The following is a 23,501-nucleotide window of genomic DNA, read 5'->3' on the forward strand; positions in this document are numbered from 1 at the left end:
TGCCAAAAATAGCTGATCTACAAGCTCACAAAAATTGTAGATCTGCTATTTTTGGCTAAAGTTCTCAGAATATGGACACTAGGGTTCAAGTGGTTAATTTAAAAAAAGGAGAAAAAAACGTCCAGGACCCCCTGTAGTAACTTTGAGGACCCCCTAGGGGTCCCGGACCCCCTGTTGAAGACCCCTGTGTTACATGATAATTACTGCACTTGTGGCATTCATTGGTTCTTCTGACATAGTGTTTCTCAAACATTTTCATGTTAACAATTAGTTGGTATTAGGCAGTGGTGTAAAGTACTTAAGTACAATTTGAGGTACTTTTACTCCACTACATCTCAGATCCAAATGTTGTACTTTTACTCCAATACATTTTTTTTAATGTGTTTCTAGTTACTTTGTAGATTTTAGTGAAATTAAACTGTTCCTCATTTTGGGGAGCGGGAACCCCCTGGAACCCGGGTGGCTACACAATCTTTGACATTTCTACTTTTACAATGGAAAAATGTGGAACGCCCTACCAACAGTCTTAAAAGAGTGTAAATCCCTACTTGTCCTTCAAAACTCTAAATTATACTTGAAGACAATCCCCTCAATCAATCAATCAATCAACCAATCAATCAATCAATCAATCAATCAATCAATCAACCAGGCAGTGTTAGGTCTATATTGAATACTCTACCATAAGGCTTGGGCAAAGTAAAGTTACTAATACTGTGCAGATTTATCTGGACAGACCTATTGTATATCCTACAAGCGAAGCCAAACCAACCTAAATCACATGATATTAATAAGGAATATCCCAGTTAAACAAGACGTGATGCTTTCTAATCTATTGGTTTCATTTTGTTTTTCTCAACAGAAAATAAATGAAAAAGAGGAGAGGAAGACAACATAATGAAGATGACTTTTTGTGTACATTGATCTATTCTACTTTGATCCCTACAATGCGTGATGTTTTGTTTTGAGCTCGAGTTTTACCTGAATCTGATGGCGCCACCTTGTGGCCATACATATACATAAAAAAACAACCTCAACCTCAACTCTTAGTGTATTTACAGCAGCTAAGACTTTAATTGGTGGTTCTCAACCTGTGGTCCGGGGACCCCCAGGGAGTCCCGAACTAAATGGTTGATTAGGAACCTTTAAGGGTCTGTACACCGAGAGTGATAGGCTTACAAATTGTCTTAAGTTTAGCCTATTATTGGAATATGAATTCAATTAGGGCCTGCAATGAGGATTAAAAATTAACAGTGAGGATAACATTCTATATTGGGGCAGAGATAGAAATCTATAAAATGGGAGCCTGTGGCCTACGTAATGCAATGGTCCTTGAAATTAAAAGTCCATGAGAATAAAACACAGAACATTGACAGTCTTGCAGTGTGGCTTCTTAATTAGTGATGGTGAGATAGCCTATAGCTCAGGGGTCTTCAAAAGGGGGTCCGGGACCCCTAGGGGGTCCTCAGAGTTACTACAGGGGGTCCTCCAAATCTCTGTGTGATAGAAACTTTTTTTATTTTATATCAACCACTTGAACCCTAGACCATATTCGTAGAACTTTAGCCAAAATGCAAGGCGTTGTGAACTTGTAGATCTGCTATTTTTGGCAAAGAGCTTTGGTGTAGAGGGGGAAAAAGAGCAGACTAAGTAGGATACAGAGTGAAAGGTCAAGTTTATTAAGTATTGACTAAGTGGTTAAATATCTGAAAACACAAATTGACATGAATCCAAAATAGGCCTACACTACACTGATGATTTGTGCTGTCAAACAATGGAATCTATGAAAAGGTTTTGGGGGTCCCTGCTTCATCTCTCTCTCAATTAAGGGGTCCTTGGCCTGAAAACGTTGAAGACCCCTGGTTCCCATACTTTTTAGCTCAAGGGCCCAAAAGAGATTAGACGTTTGCCCGGGACCCAAAACTATAGTGAAAAAAACAGCAGATCTACAAGCTCACAACGCGTTGAGAGCTTGTAGGTCGGCCATTTTCACTACTTCTTAATTATTATATTTTTTATTAATGGAATTGCTTAGATGTGTTTGTTTTTCAAATGTATAACATTGTTTATTTCTAATATATTTTTTAGAAATATATTTATTTATATATTTAAATGTAAAAGAAAATGGGATTTTTACTCGAGTCGTGAAGTCGTGACCCATAAAAAATCGGTCCGTGGGTCCCGACCCACTGTTTGGGAACCACTGTGAGTCCGTTACTGTTGTTGTGTTGTGTGTGTCGCTGTCGGGGAGGAGATTTGACTTGAGTCACACTCACTGGACTGACTCGGTGAGGCGCGGCAGCAGAGCTCTGCTCACACACACAGGCAGAGAGGAGCCGAGCGCAACCACCACGCTTGACAGCTGGGAATAACCTGTTACTTTACGCACGAAATAAATATGTTTTTGTACTCAGAACGCGCAGCATGTTATTCTATCCATTAGCGAGCTAAACGGCCGCAATAAAGTCGGCATTGAGAAAGCCAAGTTGTTGTTTTTTTTGTTTTTACCCCAGGAGGGATCATCATCACCAGGGCATTGTTGTGAATATAACTACGAGTGCGCCGCGGACGCGTTGTGCGTGCGTTTTGCGATGTCTGGATCTTACTGCAAAAGTTTGTACTCGTTCAGTGGCGACCAGCACCAGCAGGGACTGAGCTTCGAAGCCGGAGAAATCATTAAGGTCGTGCAGTCTTTACCAGGCGGCTGGTGGGAAGGAGAGAAGGATGGTGGCACCAGGGGATGGTTTCCCTCAAGCTATGTGCAGGTTTTGGAGGTAAGGGTTAAGGTAGTTTGATAACCCAGCAGAGGAGCCCTATTGATGTCCTGTTCACATAGTATTTTGGTCTAAAAAAAAGAAATACTCATATTGGAAAAGAAAAACAACTGTAAAATAATAGCAGAAACAATCCTGAAATAAATGATCAGTTCTGACATAGATACACACTCGCAGGGAGAAAAGTCTGTCTACAAATTAGATTTTGGAAAGTTTTCTGTGTTGTTGTTATTAAACAGTTCCCCCATGGGATCCTTATGAGATTAACAACCATCACCCCCATTCCTCGACTGACTGAATGTCTCTGAACTGAACTCGGTCTGAAGTCTCCCAAACTTCCTCATTCCACAAACATTCCAGTGGAATTCTCAGGTCCCCTGTCTGTGCGCATGAATGCTCTGGGGCAGGGCAGAGAGAGAGAGGAGGCAGGCTCCATTCAGGACACGAACAGCATCGTCTCTCTCTCTCTCTCTCTCTCTCTCTCTCTCTCTCTCTCTCTCTCTCTCTCTCTGTCTGTCTCTCTCTCTGTCTCTGTCTCTGTCTCTGTCTCTCTCTGTCTCTCTCTCTGCCTGTCTCTCCAAAGCTGAACATGCATGCTGTCCTGTTAAGAAAACCAGAAGCAACACATCTTCTCTATTTAAATGCACATATTCTATTTGCAAAATTGGATTGGGTTTTAACACTTGTCTTGAACACCCAGCAGCAATGCATCTATATTCTGGAGTTGGTATTAGTCAAAAATAGCATATCTACAAGCTCACCTCGTTGTGAGCTTGCAGATCTGCTGTTTTTTTGGCAAAGAGATTTGTTCTATGGTGGAAAAGCTGTCCAAGTACAGAGCCAATTCACATCCAGTTGACTAAGGGTTTAAGTAGTTTAATGATCATTTTGTATTGGAGTGATTGAGTTTTCTTGAGATCAGGAAATGTCTTGTTGTCTGCAAGCAATGACACCATTAAGCATTGTGATAATCTGTGTCTTGTATCCAAAGGCGATGGGCATGATGCCAACACTCCCAGCCACAGTATACATGCCGGCTTCACTTCTCACCTCATCACTGTTCCAGTGAGAACAGTGTGATATGATAAAAAGTGATGTAAACTGCTCTGCTGTGACTTAATAATAATAAATAAATGAAATGAAATGGCTAAACACACCAGACCGCTCCATCCTCGTTCTGGGCTTGTGCTGAAATTTTGAAATTATTGTGGTCTGGTTGAAATAGACTTGCAGCCAAGGCCCCCACCTCCTGTGGTGTTTTAGACAAATAGTGATGCATATTGAAAGTAGCCTATACACCCAAGGTTTTCTTTTACAGAAAATAAATGGCACAATAATTGTGAAAGTAGGAGTGGGCCTTGCTGCCGCGTTTCTAAAAAGTAGCAACAAAATGCAGTCAGCTGCTCAGTCCTGTTGGGTCACAGGGTCAGTCATCTTTATAACTGTATTATAGGAACCTACTCTACATGTAGCTGATACTGGAATGCTTTAGTCAGTGGCACTAAGGACCCTAAAGGGTTCATTTATATAGGGCCTTTCTCCAAAGCGCTTTACAATGTGCGTTACATTCATAAACACATTCACACCAACCCGTTCAATGGGAGCAGTTAGGGAGTTAAGTGTCGTGCTCAAGGACACTTTGACATGAAGCCAGGAGGACCCAGGTTTTGAACCGGGAACCAATTCTGATTTCAAGGTTTCTGCTCTACCTCCACTGCCTACTCCACCTACCTGCTGTTCTTCGCGGTGTGGGAGGGAGCACAGTAAAATCCTCTGTGTTCATTTAACCCACATGGGTCCATTTGGCTACATTTTTACACTTTCAGACTTACAAATGGGTAAACTACCGGAGGATATTATATTACTGTGAGCATTACCATAAATAATAATAATAGAAAATAAGTGAATAAGTGGAGTTTATGCCTGGGACAGGTTGCAGTCACAAGAAACTGGAAATAAAAGGGGCGCTCTGTTTGGCGCATATCTCCTCCAGGCCAGTTGGCCTACTCAGGGTATGTAAGCTGTTGCAGCCGTCAGTACAGAGGAAACCGCAAGGGGAATGGTGTTTCTATAACATAATGGTTAAACTTTTCACATTTGTGGGCAGAAATGAAAGTTCTTTTGGAGGTGTGCTTTACGTATTCAAATTTGGTGTTGGATATTGCATTCATGACAGTGCCCCAATCTACTCAGGAGGAGTGATGCTGCAAGTCAGGGAAAATACATTGAAATTGTCTGACCCTAGAGTTCAAGAGTTATAGGCCAAAACATTAAGCAAGCTGGTTTAGTGCCACCATGAGACCAATAAAAAAGAAGGGGAAAGAAGTGTAGTCAAGTCAGTCTTCCTGCCTATACTGGCATCAAGCACAAACAGTTTATGTGGATGGGTCTGAAAACACAACCCAGCTTTTGGCCTGGTGAAGATAATTACTTAAATAGTTTGTTGATGCCGTGCTTGGGAGGGTTCATGTTTGCAAGTGTTGCACCATCGCTTGAGCTTACCTGTCCCTGATGGCCTTGATACAAGTTGGATCAGTAGGTAGATTTGTTAACAGAGATACGTTTCACCGCACTGCAGTGCACATAATGCTTGACTGGAAAGTCAATGTTCAGCTTTAGAACAGGACTGTCTGCCTTGTAAAGAAGAGAGTGAAGTGAGTGTGCGTTATCAGTTGCACACAATACGGTTCATCTGGAATGCAGAGTAGCACACTGACATTCTTTTCATGTTGCAATGGGGATGAATTGCACATGGTGAAACAAAGTGTCCAGTTCTCCTTCTTGGAGCTCCAGACTGTACCTGGATGACGGCACCATGAAATGGGCCGATGGTGTAACAACCGTCACTTCCCTATTCCTCTTTTCAGTAAACCATTTAAAGCCAGCTGAGCACTTACAGGAAATCGCCTTAAATTCCTCTCGCCGGTTACACAGTAATTTAGGAATTTGCTGCCATAATCCTGTCGTAATCACACATTCAGACTAATGTGTGTTGATGGTCTAGACTCGGGAATGTGTTTCTATAGCTGGCATAGTTCACAATGCACCTCTTTGATGTAGCCCTGAGACACCCCTTCATTGTCACCCTCAGCATTGGGGCTTTGTTCTCCAAACAGCTCCATTCTTCACAGACTAATGAATCATTCAGTTGAAACACATCTAAACATTCTCCACAGGCTTTACACTTGATTCTTCTTTACTAATAGTAGATGTACTCCTAATAAATATGATCGTTTTGCTGAAAGTAAAAAAAAAAAAAAAAATTTAAAGGAGCGTTCGAAACTGAGTATGGGACCCTCTGTTTTCTCTGTAAGTTCATTATCTTCATTGTCCTACCCGTCATTAATGTACCGTAATTTTCAAGATGATTTCACAAGACCTTAGCTATGGTCTCATTAACGCCAACCCCTAAATTGTTTATCATTCAAAGCGTTGAATAAACTTACCATAGATGAATCAGTACTAGCATACACCTCGCAGTGTGGGTGACACAGTGGTCATGGTAACCAGGACACAGTAGTGAGTCATGACACTGATTCATGTTAGTGACTGGCTGATTTGCACCCACTGCGCACCTAACGAGCAGAACAGGGCACAAAGTTACAGCAGAAGATTAACACAATCGCTGGTGACTTGGATGAGACAGGGTTTGGTGACATCAGTGACGATGACTCACTGATGTCAACTGAATGGACTGCATTGTTCAGAGAACATGTTGATGCTTAGTTTAACGGTTAAGTACTTTTAAACTTGCAAGTGAATTTGAACAGTTTGCAGTTCATTCACTCACTGCAGGTTGAATTCACAGCAAAATCCAGAGAGTTACTTTAATCCTGAGAGACTGCAACACTGGTCCCTTATGGTTGCATTTTTACACTCCCCTTTCCACTGGAATACCAGTACATTACTGGATAAAAAAACGTAACCTATTGCCCTCCTTACAGTTAAGTACTGCAATGGGATTGTTCCCACGTTAGATCAATTTAACGGGGAAAAAGAGAAAAGGCACGTGGAAAAAACAAAATAGGCCTACATTTGCAATATTTCTTCTCTCCCTCCCTTTCCTTCTCTTGCCCACTCCCCCCCCCCCCCACACACACACAATGTTCTGAAATAAGTAATGTTACTTGTATAACTCGCATCATCATTCAGCTAATAGCTTAGTCATTCCAATTTAGCGCTTGTTAATTGAACAGTCTCTCTCTCTCACTCTCTCTCTCTTTTTCTTTCTCTCTCATGCTCCTGTCAGAGCCCACCTTTCTCCCCAATATAGTCATTATGCCAATTAATTCCTCCCCACACACATTTCTGTGTGTTGTGACTGCTGTCGTGCTCTACTGGGGAAGAGTCCCTACAGGGAGGACCCGCTCCTCCTGCCCAACATTCTCCGCTGAGAAGGGGCCACCACAGTGGTCCCCCGCCGTAGGATTACGTTCAATGACAGATATCACCCTCCCCGTCCCGGATTACTTACACCGAACGCGGGCCAATTGTGTTCGTACCTGATAGCATAAATAGACTGTTGACCGCTGTGGATTCCAACCCCTAGAGTAGACGCTGCTGTGGTGGGCAGGTACTTTTACCACTGCACCTCCCGAGCGCCCCACATCAGGTAATTTCATTCACTTTCAAAAGGCCTGACCCCCACTACCATATCATAGATTCCATATAGTTTCATTGTTTGACAGCACAATCGTCAGTGTATTTTGGATTCATGTCAATTTGTGTTTTCAGATATTTAACCACTTGAACCGTCAATATTAATAAACTTGACCTTTCACTCTGTACTTAGTCTGCTCTTTTTCCCCTCTACACCAAAGCTCTTTGTCAAAAATAGCCAATTTACAAGCTCACAACGCCTCGCAGCACGAGGCGTGAGCTTGTAGAGCTGCTATTTTGGGCTAAAGTTCTCAGAATATGGACACTAGGGTTCAAGTGGTTAATATAAAAAAGAAGAAAAAAAAGGTTTCTATCACTCAAAGATTTGGAGGACCCCCTGTAGTAACTCTGAGGACCCCCTAGGGGTCCTGGACCCCTGTTGAAGACCCATGCCATACAGAATATACTGGCTACAGGCATGAGGCATTCCCCCGAAAATTTACCAAAATTGGTAAAATACCTGTAAATTACTTGCTTTATTTGAGTGGGAATTGGGAAAGGGGGTTCTGTGGATTCTACTGTAAAGTCAACATGCAGCACCGGTCAGTGCTAGTGCGTTTGATTGATTATCGCATGTTGTTGTTATTGTTTCAAGGCTGTAAACGTCTTGACTAATTTCACACATTCTATACTGGTCATGTCAACCAAACAGATCAAAGAAGGCTGCATCAAACTGCAGCTTTATGTTATTACACCATTACTTCATTATCCCATTAGTTGTGGAGTCTTATTGTAGTATATCCATCCTTCGGCTCACAATCACTCATGCTCCAGTCCAGAAAAACTACATTTCTTTCTATTTGTCTGCTACTTAAAGGGGTACTGTCTCCTAAAGGAGTACTGTCACTTTAAAAAGTCATCCTAAAATATGAGCTAATATTTTTATGATGTCATTGTGGGAATGCGCAATTATAAGCAAATCAAGCCAGTAAGACTCCCTAATCGGGAGATAAGCGACCGTCAGGTCGCAGCGTGATTTTAGGTGGAAATGTGTAGGAGCAGTGTCCAAACATGTGTTAGAAAAAATGGGACAGATCCATGTTGATGACATGAGTGTAGAGCAAGTGTGAACCGATTTGCGTGATTTTAGGGCAAAAATTGTAGGAGCAGTGTCCACAAATGTGTTTTGCAAGAATCGGCCTCATGGTGGCGCTAGAAGAGGGCCATGTGAGAATTGATGGGTGGAGGTTGTGGTTTGGCAGTCAAGGAGTATGTGTGCAAAATTTGGCATGGATGGGGGCAACGGTTGCGGAGATATGAGCAGGGCAAAAGTGTGACATGTGACTGACTGACGGACTGACTGACGGACGGACAGCCGATGGCGGTTTTGAGCAGCCGATGGCGGTTTTGATAGTAAATGCGACCTGACGGTCGCAATTAATTGACTGTACTTAGACTACTTACTGTACTGGTCAGCTGTTGTTGGGGAGCGAGGGGCAGATAACACTGTGACATGAGTTTCAGACTATTTCAGACCGTTTTCAGAGAGACCACATGACCTACTGTATCATACTATTATATTATTATAATTTCGGGGAGTGTCAGCGGGCCTTTAAGTCATTGATCAACACATTATGTATTTGCTCCCTGTCTCCAAGTTGATTGGTGTCTCTATTGAGCCTTTCCACAGCCAGCATTGTGTTCACATACTATACTGTAACTGAATCTGTAAGAACTGGCTTTGTGTCAAGTCCATGGTAGCTGACTAAGATATTAGGATGTCTGTACGCAAAGACTACCCATAAGATAAATACTGTAGTCATATAACAAGTGTAGTAGTTCACTGAACCTGCACTGTTGCACTTATAGTATAAACAGAGTTATAGCCTTGGACAGTCAGGCGGAGTTCAGTTAGACAACGTTGCCTTGGGGATGCACGGGGCATTCCCATAACAAATCAAGGCTCCCCTATAAGTGTTGAAATATTAATGTGGGCAGTTAACATGTAATAGGAGCTCCACAGCTGGGTCTATGAGCAGCCATCTGGAGGCGTAGTCCCAAATGACTCCTTAATACCGACTAAAGTCATTTGGGCCTGTTAGGTGTGTGTACATTTTGCCACTTAAAAAGTAAGTGTCTTTCTTCCAGGTTGAGATATAAAAAAAAAAGTCTCAACCTCAAAGCCAAGATTGTAATTTCATGTAAGTTTAGTTATCAAGATTAGTTACTATATTCAGGTCACTGAACTATGATATAGTTTTGAAAATATTAGTATAGGTAATTGTACATAGGAACTAATTGCTCCCCAACAACATGAATTACTAGACGACATTAGAACTCTGTTCAGCCAGGGGAACTGTTGTAAGTGATTTGGGAAGGGCTGTAAATTATAAATAACTGAAATTGCCTCCTTAATGTTTCTCTTGGTTGTATGTCAGCTGTGTTTATTATGAGAGTCTGTAAGTTGAGTGTAGGGGCTTCGAGCGCTGGTTTGGATGATGATTTAGACTGTCATAATCCCTGTAGTGGAATACCGGGGTCAGCCCATAGCCAGGTGCTTCCCCGCCTGCATCCTGGAAAGTGATGACCTCCTCCCTGCGCCGATGTCATGGCAAAATACATGGATTCACCCGAGTCATTTGTTATTCCATGGAACATTTAGCAAGCTCTGAAACATTGGATTACGGTTAAATTGGCGGTACACGGGTACGTCACTGAGTACTTTAGCCCTAATGTTTTTAGTGTGTTTTCAAGGTAGAGAATCCAATAGAAAATTATATGGGGCAGCAAGCAGTGAGTGGCTCTGGAGGTACGTGGCCACTTGGGAAATGGGAGGTTTGTGCTTCGATCCCAGCTCGGCTCCTCCTGGCTTATTGTCTAAGTCAGTGGTTCTCAACCTGTGGGAACAGGTCCCCAAATTATTTTGGGGGGTCCCCAGATTGTTTTCTCACTCAACAGTAAACAAACCAACATAAAGTTTAAGTGTACATACTAGGGTATATGCACATTTCTAAAGTGACAATTTAAGGACTTTTTAATACCTCAAAAATGATAAATTAAACATTAGCCAAATGGTCAAATATTAGAGGTAGACATTGTGAAAATAGCCGATCTACATGCTCACAACGCCTCGCGTTGCGAGGCGTTGTGAGCATGTAGATCTGCTATTTTCACAATAGAACCGTGTTATACAAAATGTAATGCCTCAACTCTTAGTGCTTGTCAGGGTGGGGGGGTCCCCATTTCAAATATGATTATTTTGGGGGTCGCGGCCTGTAAAGGTTGAGAAGAAAGTAAGTGTCCTTGTGCAAGGCACTTAACCACTAAAACTGCTCCCGTTTAGCAGGTTAGTGGCCCACATGACTGCCTCCACTGTTGGTGGGTGAAGGGGTGAACGACTGTAATGCATTCATGTAAACCCTAACCATTAGTAAGGGAATGTTAGCCGAGTGCTGGACCAATCTGGGAACTAAATCATTACCAATAGCTTTCTTCACAAATGTGTTCATAAAGGTGTCTACTATCACCTCTAAACTTTTTCAATCACAACTCTCTTGAGAAACTTTGTGGGAGCTGATCAAAGTTGGGGGTATCCTGAGGGCCTGGCATTAAAGGGGGAAAAATAAAGAATGGCCAATATGAGCGTATGAGGTGTGCAATTTGGGTATTTTTGGGCTACTGAGTCCTTTCCAACCATTAGTCTTCAGTTAAAATGACTCCTTGGCCATAAAATAGGCCACACCTACTTTTGTGTGTCCATGAGACATATAATATTGGTAATAAAAAAAAGTTTGGAGTAGGTTTTGAATTCATGAAAACTATTCAAGATCAGGTGGGTAAGCACACATCATGTCACACAGGATAACATGATACAATCTGACAAGGAACACTCAAACACAGTTTAAAACATAGGGACTAACAGGACAGAGGTGAACTCGAATGACATGATTGGCTAAGCCTTAGCCAATTAGGCCTATTTCATGGCCAAGGAGTAATTTTTACTGATAAGTAATGGTTGGAATGGATTCAGCAGCCCCAAAATACCCTAATTACACACATCATACGCTCATATTTTCCCCCCTTTAATCCCAGGCCCTCGGGATACCCCCAACTTTGATTGCCTCCCACAAAGTTTCTCAAGGGAGTTGTGGTTGAAAAGTTCAGAGGTGATAGTAGACAGTTTATGAACACATTTGTGAAGAAATCTATTGGTAATGATTTAGTTCCCGTTTTGGTCCAGCACTCGGCTAACTTTCCCTTACTACATATGGAGAAAGGCGCTACAGTATATAGATGCACCATTTACCATACTGATAGGACATTTGAGTATTTGTTTTATTGTTAAATATGGAACTTGTGACTGTGTTTCACTGTTGCCATGCCAATGCCATGTCCAATTTGCAACCTTGGCTCTGTGGAATTCTGTGCAAAGCACCTACAAGGCCATGCCACTGTCTGGTGGAAACGAGGACTCTCTGTCTTATCAACTGTAGCCCCAAAACAACAGTAACTGCCTTTGTGGAATTAATACCAGGACGATGGATGGATGGATTTGGCAACCTTGTCATATTAGCAGGTACCTATGAACTTGGCCCAATCATATCGTCGTTGTCGGATGAAAACCTTGTAGGTCCAAAACCGTTCGTTTTGCATTTATCATTTTAAAAATAATTTAAACTAGTGAAAACAGCCGATCTACAAGCACTAGCAAAACTAGTGAAAACAGCCGATCACAATTGTGTGCTTGTAGATCTGCTGTTTTCACTACTTTTGTGCGACAGACTTGTATGATGAAGCAGGGCTGTACTTTGTGAAAGAACGTACACATTTGAAACTTGGAGATACGAGGTTTCCACCCGACAACGACGATATACAGTATTATTTTATATACAAATATTTGACCATCTTGTTAGAGGAACCTGAGAGGATAGAGGACCCACCACAGGACCTGCCTGTGTACTGTTCTTGTCAGATTCTTCCTCTCCAAAGTTAACTCCATTTGCATCTTGATTTTCTCTCCTGTCTTATTTCTTGGTGAAGTCTTTTGGTCTCATATGGGAATAAGAAACAAGTTGTTGTTGTTGTTTACGGAATTGATTTATCGCCTACCGTTTATTGTCCCCAACAACTGGCTCAAAATTGGATTTGGTCTTGCTGAGGGTACAAAACAGATGCTGAGAAGAAGGCAGCGGAGCAACTTTTTTGAGCGTCTTATGAATGGATGGAAGGTGCTGGGAAAGGATTGACCAAGGGCCAAGGATCCGGCTTGTAGGTTGAGGCGATATAGAAAGAGAGAGAGTTCATATCAACGGCCGCTAGTCTCACTGTTTCCCCAGTGCTGGTGTCAGAAACAATAACTCTATTCAAGTTGATGTGTTTTTGCAGAACTTTACACTTGGTTTTATTACCTTAATAAACATTGTCATAAATACTTTATTCTTCCAGTGGCTAGTTTAAAGTCTTTCAATCACCATGCATGATATGCGTTTTGATAAATTATGGTCCCATGTATTCTAAACAGCGGAAACCAAACAACTAGGCCTACAGTGGGCTCTACTAGGGATAAATGGTCAATTTAAAAACTGGCTAAAACCAGAGCAAAGGGTGAGAAAAAAGGTCAAATCACAAAACATTTGCAAAACATTGAGTTTGTTAGTGTGGAGGTCACTGTGAGTTTAGCATTCTGGTGTAAGGCTTGGCAGTGGACTGACACACAGCCATATCTGATCTTGAGAAGATGACCAGGGCGACCCAGATAACATCTGTACACTGGAGAGAGAGAGAGAGAGAGAGAGAGAGAGAGAGAGAGAGAGCATGCCTCATGCCAGTCAGTGCATTCATTCAACATTCATTTGTAATTCAATTGTGTGTCACGTCAGGCGTTCTCATGTCGTCTGCAAAGCCTTGAGCAGAGACAACCAGAGGAGGAGCAGGGCTTGAGGAGTAGGGGAGGAGCAGGGATTATGAGCAATTCACACAGACGTCGGAGGTGGGCGGGGCTGCCGGGCGTGCACAAAACAGGCTTTGTTACTTGTTGTAGGGACTAGGGAGCACTTCAGCCAACACGCCAGAGCAAACGCATGATGCGCGCACACGCACACGCGCACGCACACATCTGTCATCATCGTCTGCTCAGGGCCTAGGCAAATGGTTTGTGTCTGCGTCTCCATCCGTGTGTGTGTGTGTGTGTGTGTGTGTGTGTGTGTGTGTGTGTGTGTGTGTGTGTGTGTGTGTGTGTGTGTGTGTGTGTGTGTGTGTGTGTGTGTGTGTGTGTGTGTGTGTGTGTGTGTGTGTGTGTGTGTGTGTGTGTGTGTGTGTGTGTGTGTGTGTGTGTGTGCGCATGCTTGAATGTGCATGTGTGACTTCTTGTCTCTGAGTGTCTGTGCATCTGGGAATGTGGCTGTGCCTCAGACTCCCACATCTGCCCAAACCAAAACAATGTCTCCCAAATAAAGATAGGGTCTGGACTGCAGCCCCCATATCTCTCTCTCTCTCTCTCTCTCTCTCTCTCTCTCTCTCTCTCTCTCCCTCTCCCCCCCCCCCCACCTCCCCGACTCCCCCTCCCACAGAACATCCAATCTGCTCTCCATTCAGCCCTGCTGCTCAGTCTTTCCAGCCCTGGACACAGACTGACTCCCCTTCTCCCTGTAGCCGTACGGTAGTAATTAGTTGCCTGACACACGTGTGAGAACCTTCTCCCTGGCTGAGGTTCTCCCTCACTCGGAGAGGCCCAGACACTATAGCAGAGAAGAGTGACCTCAGAGGGATGGGAACTCTGGCTGGAGGCTGGGGCCGGGCAAGAGCTGTTAGTTTGTTGTTAGATTTCTCCATTGGGTTCCGTCGTTAGGAAGAATGATGAAGAGAGGCTGTCGTTATGACCTCACATGTTCTTGTGGAAGTCCCTTTTTATCCCCTTACGTTATATCACTGCTTCCCAAAGTTAAACTCTTCGCGCCGCGTTGTGAGCTTGTACATCTGCTCGTAGATCTCTCTGTAGAGCTTGTAGATCTGCTATTTTCACTAGTTGGGGTCCCGTGGCAAACGTCTAATTTCTCTTTTGGGTCACAGGCTTAAAAGGTTTGGGAACCACTGCGTTATAAATGATCTCCTGGAATTGCTTCCGAAAATATCACCAGTAAGACTAATAATCATAAGCAACCGTCAGGTCGGCAACCTCATGGTGGCGCTAGAAGAGGGGCATGTTAGAAATCAGGGGCAGAGAATGTGGTTTGCCAGCCAAAAGGAGTGTGTGTGCAAAGTCTGTCAGACGGACAGACTGACTGACTGACAGAGAGCCAGTGGAGGTTTGTTTATGATGGCCATACGTTTAACAACTTTCAACCTGGCGTACCTATTTTGGGCATATCGGGTGAACATGTAGATTTATCCTTTTTGAATATTTTGGCCTGACATGGGTTCAATTGGCTCGCCAAGTGTCTACTCTATACAGTACGAACATAATTGGCCGTGTCTGGGGGAGAGGGGGAAGCCAGACAGGGAGGGTGATCTTTGTCACTGACTGCACGCACTCCTGCGGGCTGGGGCGGCACCTGTCAGGGGGAATGTTGAAACGGGTGGAGTATAGGACGGAGGCACTGTGTCCTCCCGGTCCTCGCTGGCAGGTGAGCCGGTAGGTTACAACATCAGTGGCAAGAAGCGGTGGGAGGAATACATTGGCATAACAACTAAAAAGGGTTCACATAAGCTCAAAATGTGTCGTGATGCGACGTGTTGTGAGCTGGTACATTGTCTACTACTCCTCTATCCGTCATGTGACAAAATATACAGGGCATAAGGGGTTTACACAATGTTTACGTGATGGTGCGGTAGAGCAGTGGTTCTCAACCTGTGGGTCGGGACCCCTAAGGGGGTCGCCAAATTATTTTGGTGGGTTAATGTGAAATGTTGTTCTCTCAATCAACAGTAAACAAACCAACAAAGTTTAAGTGTATAGAGGGTATCTGCACATTTCTAACGTGACAATTTAAGGACTTTTTAATACTTCTAAAATGACAAATTAAACATTGGCCAAATTGTCAAATATTGGAGGCAGAAACTGTTAAGTTAATATTACTAACTGTTCCCTGTTAACTATGACCGGTGTGTTATTTGATACACTGTGAGCTAATGGAGGGACGTTTATTGTGAAGGTTTAACCGGAAGAGGCACGGCCTCGGTGATGGAGCGAACAGAACATGGCGGTTGTGACGGCGGAGTGCCTGGAATAAACTTGTGTCAAAGAACCTTAAAGTTGTATCATTTCGATTAACATGGTAGCAGAGGATGGCTGGAAACTACAGAATCCCACCCGGCTTCGACGAAAAGAAGCCATATGAAAGTTGGAAGAACGAGATCGCAATATGGAGCAGAGTTACAGAGCTCGCGAAAAAGAAACAAGCACTCGCCGTCGTTTTGGCGCTATCGGGCAGTGCAAGAGAAACAGCGATGGAAATACCCGTGGATGACTTGGATAAAGACAATGGTATGGCCACTTTGATTGCAAAGCTTGACAATTTGTTTCTTAAAGAAGAGAAAGATCAAGTCTATGAAGCTTACTCGAGCTTCGACCGGATAAAGAGAGACTGGAGCGTGTCCATGGCGGACTATATTATTGATTTTGAGCAACGTTATTCTCGTTTACGAAAGTACAAGATGGAGCTACCAGACGCTGTGTTGGCTTTCAAACTATTGGATACTGCGTGCTTGGACACAAAAGATCGCCAGTTAGCTCTCACAGCATGTACAGATCTAACGTTTGCGTCCATGAAGTCAGCATTGAAGAGGATATTCGGTGGAAAGACGTCACCTAACACTAACAGCATGGGAATCAACCAAGAAACAGCGTTCGTAACGGCGGACCAGAGACGACAGAAGGGCATGTCTTGGCCTCAAATGGATCAACAGAGGACCACGCCAGTGGTTGGTACAAATCCTTTGGACAGGTACGGTCGTAGATCAAAGTGTGCGGTCTGTCAATCAACTTTTCATTGGGCCAAAGACTGTCCACATAAAAATGAGCAAGCGAAGCTAAATGAGGAAACTGAAAGTAGTACAGATGTGGCAGAGGAGTGCAACATTACCCTGTACACTAAAGAGCCCTACGATGGAGAGAAAATATCACCCACAGCAGCAAAAATCGTCATGACAGAATGTTTTGGTTCAGCAATAATAGACACTGCATGTACGCGGACTGTGTGTGGACAGGGGTGGCTAGATGGCTACATAACTGAGCTGAGCCAGAAAGAGTTGAATGATTTGAAAAAAAGTGAAAAATGCAGTCGTAGACCATTCAAGTTTGGAGATGGAAAAATGGTGTACTCCACTAAAAGTTTAAAGATTCCTGCAAAAATTGGAGAGACAAGATGTCATATTGAAACGGAAGTTGTCTCAGCTGAAGTTCCACTGCTTTTAAGCAAAGCATCCATGAAAAGAGCTGGGACAGTACTGGACATGGGGAATGACAGGGTGGTAATGTTCAACAAACCTGTGAAACTTGACTTTACAAGCTCTGGTCATTATTGTGTGAAAATATTTAATGGAACAACAAAAAGAGAAGGGATGGAAAGACCCAACACTGCTTTGCATGCAACAAGAAGGGCTTTAACAGAATCTGAGGGGTCAGAAAGAAGGCCGAGAGCCCTACGGAAACAAATATGCCACACTGAAAAATATGAAAGTGGAGATCGAGTATACTACAAGCGAGTTGACTGTCCTGAATGGAAAGGACCAGGAGTTGTCATCGGTCAGGACGGTGCAGTGATTTCTGTCAGACATGGAGGAACATGCATTCGAGTGCATCCGATCAGATTGAGGAAAGTGAACACAGAAGATATGGATCAATGTTCAACGGCTCATTCGGAAAATGTCACAATCATTGGGCAAGGACAGGACATTGCTGGACATGCCGACAGTGACATAAAGGTCACAGAAGACAGCATACCTGTGATGCAACGAGGACAAATGGAGACAACACAAATGACCAATGGGGTGCAAAATGAAACAGGTCACAGAGTTGACAATACAGATACACATGATGGTACAGAGCAGAGAACAGATGTCACTCAGAAAGCTAAGTGCAAGTACAAGAATACCACTGATTTATGTGATGATGCATTTGTAATTGATGATGTGCCATACAGTATACATGTATGCAAGGATACATTTGAAACAAATGATGTACCATTAACAAATGTCACTGACACTAATATCCCAAGTGTATGTGAGGATGTGTTTGTAAATGAGGATGTATCATTTGACTTAGCAAAACATGTTGAGATAAACAGCTGTGAGGATAACAATGTTTTTGAGGTAGTTAAAGATGAGGGACAAAAAAGGTGTGTCTATGGTCTGGAAGATGCTTCTCTCTCTTGGTACAACAAAGTGAAGAAAATAGTGCTGACAACAGGAGGAAAGATTTCCAAAGTTGATCCTGCCTTTTTCTACTGGCTAGATAAGGACTGTGCTGTGACTGGGGTTCTAGCCTGCCCTGTGGATGACTTCATATGGGGAGGCACACACAGTTTCTCTACCACTGTGATACCTCAGCTGAGATCTGCATCCCAAAATGGATGTGAGGAATAAGCCCACAAGTCATTGTCTCTGAAAAGAGACAAACTCCAAAGTGATGGACAATGACATGGACTTGGACTTCTGAATTATTTTATGGTCTTGTTCTTTAGCTGTTAATTCACAGCCTATAAAACATATTTCTTTATTATGTTGCACTATGTTCACAAGCTGTTCTTGAAATGTTTGCAATGCACTTTTTATGTTGCACTATGTTCACAAGCTGTTCTTGAAATGTTTGCCATGCACTTTTTTCTTTTTTTTTAAAAAGACAGTGAGTTTGTTAAGTTAATATTACTAACTGTTCCCTGTTAACTATGACCGGTGTGTTATTTGATACACTGTGAGCTAATGGAGGGACGTTTATTGTGAAGGTTTAACCGGAAGAGGCACGGCCTCGGTGATGGAGCGAACAGAACATGGCGGTTGTGACGGCGGAGTGCCTGGAATAAACTTGTGTCAAAGAACCTTAAAGTTGTATCATTTCGATTAACAGAAACTGTGAAAATAGCTGATCTACATGCTCACAGCGCCTCGCAACACGAGGCGTTGTGAGCATGTAGATCTGCTATTTTCACAATAGAACCGTGTTGGGGGTCGCGGCCTGAAAAGGTTGAGAACCACTGCAGTAGAGTGTAGCAGAGCAGCCCTGCCTGTAGCCCAGAAGCCTTTATCTTAATCTTTTGGTGTGTTGGTATTCCCTTCGAATGAGCGGTAGATGCTTGGAGATTCAGGTTCAAATCCAAGGGGCTACATGTAGGCATTTTGCTGTGTAAGTCCAATGGCGTTTGATTGGCAGTGAGGGAATAACATTGTCTACACAAACTCACCATAGTCGTAAATCGAGGAACGTAACACCGTACTAATATGATGGTGTTGACACAGAAAGGGAAGGCAGAGGTGTTTTATGAGTGAATAATAGGAAACAGACACTTCCCTGTCTGTCTGTCCGTCTGTGTCACTCTTCTACACTGCTGACAGGACAAGGTATGAAAGCAAGGGAGGGAGGAGAGATGGAGGGAGGAGTGCGTGAGGTAGCAGGGAGGGAGGGAGGGAGGGAGGGAGGGAGGAAAATCAATTCAGAGTACACAGAGGTGTGTGTACCTTGCAGCTATTTTGGTAATTCCACCTGACTGTCTGGAAGATGCCCTGCCTAGTGCCTACACTCCCTGTGCATCATGAAGAATCCTGTGTGCATCCATGTTTGTGGCTACACAGTCACATCTCGGCTGATCATTTCACTCTGAGAGTGAAGTAATAGATCATTGGGCATAATTGTTGTTGTTTCTCAGCAAAGTCTGAATGCTTAATTTATGCTCCATCCAAAAAACAGCAGATCTACAAGCTCACCACCCATCACAGATGCGACCCATTGTTGAGAGCTTGTAGATCAGGGCTACTCGACTTAAGATGCCATAGGGGCCACTCAGCAAAATACAAAAAGTCCAAGGGCCGCAAGCTAAAAATGACAGTCCTATTTTGGATGTTGAGACAATGATTTTGTAACACACTACATGCATAGTCTACAAATTAAGGAAACACACAGAAAACAGCCACATTTACAACATCTATAAGGTCAATCCTCATTGAACAAAAAGATTGTCATGGAAATGATTAATCCTGAAATGATGAAGTTTCTTCTTTTGGAACAAACAAAATAGTGGGAAAAAAGTCTTGTATAAAACAAGACAAAAATAATTTCCTTTCGGTTTTGGAGAGAAAAAAAAATGACATCAGAAATGATTTGTCCACACTGAAAGTAGACAAAATATATTTTATTAGACATGCCGCAGGGGCCGCAGGTTGAATAGCGCTGTTGTAGATTATGCTATTTTCTGCATGCACCACCAGTGGATGACAAAGTATCAATTGGGCTTAAAACGGGTTTGTCCTTTCGCAAATCTTTGGTGGGAACCATAGCTCTGGTCTGAACTAAGGCTCCGGGGGTTAAATTAACATTCAGGATTTTGTTGTGGATTTCGCTTTCGCTCTCTCGTGGCTGTTTACAGCTCTGCTCCAATATACGCAGCTGCAGTTTGTTTTGTGGTTTGCTTTCAGGAACCAGCCTTGCCCATATATGAAACACATGTCATCTCAAGAAGATAGAAAAATAAAATAAAGTGATATTCTGCTATTTCTCAGGGAATAAAATAAAAAATAAAAAGTATTGGCAGACTTGGAAATGTTATGGTTACAGCCACACTGAGAATAGCTTGGATTGAAGGGAGATGGAGAATGTCTTTGCCGTCCCTGGTGGTTTGAGTAAGACAGTTTGTATGGCTCACGTCCACCCTCCATGTTCATGTTCAAGATTCTGTCCGTCTCTCTCTCTCTCTCTCTCTCCGATCTCTGGCCAACTGGAAACTGCACTACTGGTCTGACAGGTCTCGACCCCCAACAGACCCTCCTCTTCCCACGTCCAGATGTTTTTAGCGGGGTCACTAAAGGACAGCCTCAGTCGAGATTAAACACATGCTGCACACAGCAGTGCATGCAAACACACTTGAATGCTAATATAATAACACACACACACACACACACACACACACACACACACACACACACACACACACACACACACACACACACAGTGGTGGAAAAGGTACTCAGATTCTTTACTTAAAGGAGCTATAGTCAACTTCTTGAAAAACGGATGCTAAAATAAAAATAATGTTTCGAAGATATTTTATAAACAAATAAGCTTCATATACTTTATGTGTTTCTATTCAAAAATGACCACAAAACGCGTAAAATAATGATAATTTTGGCCATTGTCAGACCGACACTTTGTTTACATTCTAGTCTAAAGACTAGGATGTACACAAAGTGTCGGCCCTACATTGAAAAAGTTGACTATAGCTCCTTTAAGTAAAAGTATCAATACTGCAATGTAGAAATACTCTTTTACAAGTATTACTCTGGAATTCAAAATACACTTGAGTAAAAGTACAAAAGTATTGGCATCAGAATATACTTAAAGTACCAAAAGTAAAAGTACAAAATGTTTGAAAATAGCAGATCTACATAAGCTCACAGCACGTCGCATTGCAACGCGTTGTGAGCTTGTAGATCGGCTATTTTCAAACAGTCTCAGTATAAAATAAGGATAAAGTGGTTAATTTATGTTTTATAATATTATAATTTACATATGCAAAGTAAATAGTAGCTAATGTTTTCAAATAAATGTAGTGGAGTAAAAGTACAATATTTGGATCCGAGATGTAGTGGAGTAGAAGTAAAAGTACAGTACTTAAGTAAATGTACGTAGTTACTTTACACCACAGGTGCTAATATAACACACACTCGCACGCGCGCGCACACACACACACACACACACACACACACACACACACACACACACACACACACACACACACACACACACACACACACACACACACACACACACACACACACACACACACACACACACACACACACACACACACGTACACGTACACACTGAGCACACACCCAGTCACCAGTCAGGAGATAATGAGTCACTCGGGCATCTGTTGAGGACAGCTCAACTTTAGAATAGGGCTTTTCCGGCGTTGAGCCACTGTGTTGAAACTTTGGACCACTGAGGTTGCACATTTCTCCACCTACCCCAGACAGACGATGCGTGGGTTGACCACCTTGGCTTAATCCCTCTGACCTCAGGCAGTGTCGCTGTGCTCAGTGAGTCACCTATCCATAACAATGTTTCTATTGTAGTGTCACACCGCACGTCTGCAACCCTCTGGGAAAGTTATTTTTTTTTTTAGAGATGTGCCGATTGATTGGTGAGTGATCGCGATTGGCCGATAATGCCTCTATCGGCTTTGATCGGTATCGGCTTTGCCTCTATCGGCTTTGCTGATCTACAAGCTAGATCAGCTATTTTCACAATATTTATCTGTGGGACTGAATGTAACCTCAGCTTCAACTCCTACAAGTTGAATTGGATATTAAAGGACCTCAGCCTGCAATCTCCTAATGTAAGAAGAATCATTAAATATATAAATGCTGCTACAGTAACACAATAAAGAATTTATGGATTTGACGATCGATCGGGAATATCGGTATCGGCAGATACTGATTCGTGATCGGTATCGGCCCAAGTTGGCACCTCAACAGAGTGCAGTCTAGTTCTGTATGCCACAATATGCTAATTAACTCTTAAATATATTTCATGGTGCCGGGGGGAATATTAAGATGACACAATAGCTGTTCCTTTAATTATGTTTATACTTTTATTGATTTTAGAACACTTTTAGCAAGTTTCTTTCCTGACACCCGCAGCTAAACTTTGTCTGTTTATTTAGTTATGTTGTTTCATCTCCCAACCCTTACCCACAGCCAATCCTTTTCACAATGAGCATAGTTGCCTCCCGGTGCAACATACTGATGTGGCCTCTCTAACCACACTGGCCAATTAACATTCAGAGGAAGACTGTGTGTGACTAGATCAGGCCTGCATGGAGGTTTATTCATTGGATGCCGTTGCACCACATTTTCACGAATATTCAGATTATAATAACAGTCTCTCGCTAATTACAGAAAATTGAGGCGAGCAGAAACTTTTCCCAATGGCCTTATTTTAGTCTGTTAAAAAGTACAGGTGAAACAACCAAGTTTACAACATCCTTTACACTCCCACTGACCTCAAAGCAGGGCTGACTATTTATTTAAGGCCATTTTCCAAAGGAATTTTACAAAATGACTCGCGGTTTTCCAGGCAGAGAGCCAGTGTCACTGAAATGGAAAGACCGTGGGGTATTTTGTTTGTCTTATTAAAAGATGCTGCATGTTTTTTGTTGGGTTGGGTGTGGGTGACGTACTGTATGCAATTCGGAGGGAGTGTACGATACCAGTCATACCACAGAATGTTCAGAATGCGTTGCGCTGCCTAGAGTGAATGTTTTGTCAGTGTGCTAGTTCCTGATACTTTAATGTTGATATTGCAATGTCATGCGTGTCAAGCTGCAGAATATTCATCTACTGCTCTGGCGGAAGAGAACATGTTTGTCTCAGACTTGTGTAAATAACTCTCAGATGCTGCACTCCCATCTAAAGTCCGTCCAGTAACATACACAAGAATTCCTTGATGTTATCTGTGATGATGAAACATAATTTTAATGAAACCTTCAGCTCTGGTGCATTCATTCTAGGAAACAGACATTAGTGCGTCTGCAGTGCACTAGCTCGCAGACAGACACTGTAAGCAGCCATGAGTGTTGTGGTCGCTTCTCACTCATCGTAGCCATGGATGAGTCTTTTCTGTTCTCTGCCAGGGGCTCTTTGGCATGCTGTGAATGTGGAGCCAAAGGCTGTCTGGGGTTTATAAGGTTAACCATCTGGAATGGTGCATTATTTAACATTGCATATGCCGAGACAAGCTGGCTCTTAGATTCGTCACAGTTCCCACCACTAAGGTGTTCCCATTCAATCACGCGTAGCATGATGAGTGACCGGTCATATATCCCTGCAAAGTTTCTATCAAGAAGGGGAGTTTTACTTATCCCTGGCAACACAAGCTCAAAAAGCTCGTCTTCACACCAAAGGCATAGACTTGAAGCTTGC

At 42.8% G+C, this 23,501-nt stretch overlaps 1 protein-coding gene across 1 annotated transcript in view; it reads left to right on the forward strand.

The window, feature by feature from the left end:
* Positions 1-2,378: 2,378 nt before the first annotated feature.
* The window catches only part of gas7b (growth arrest-specific 7b), a gene marked incomplete at its 5' end in the record, with an annotated part of 75,867 nt that continues 54,744 nt past the window's right edge, over positions 2,379-23,501 (forward strand). The window contains one exon of the mRNA XM_080747829.1: positions 2,379-2,771. Coding sequence (XP_080603955.1) covers positions 2,589-2,771 — 183 coding nt within the window. The remainder of the gene's footprint in view (positions 2,772-23,501) is intronic.

The sequence above is a fragment of the Nannobrachium achirus genome, assembly GCF_963921795.1.
Source record: "Nannobrachium achirus genome assembly, chromosome: 18".
Lineage (NCBI taxonomy): Eukaryota > Metazoa > Chordata > Actinopteri > Myctophiformes > Myctophidae > Nannobrachium > Nannobrachium achirus.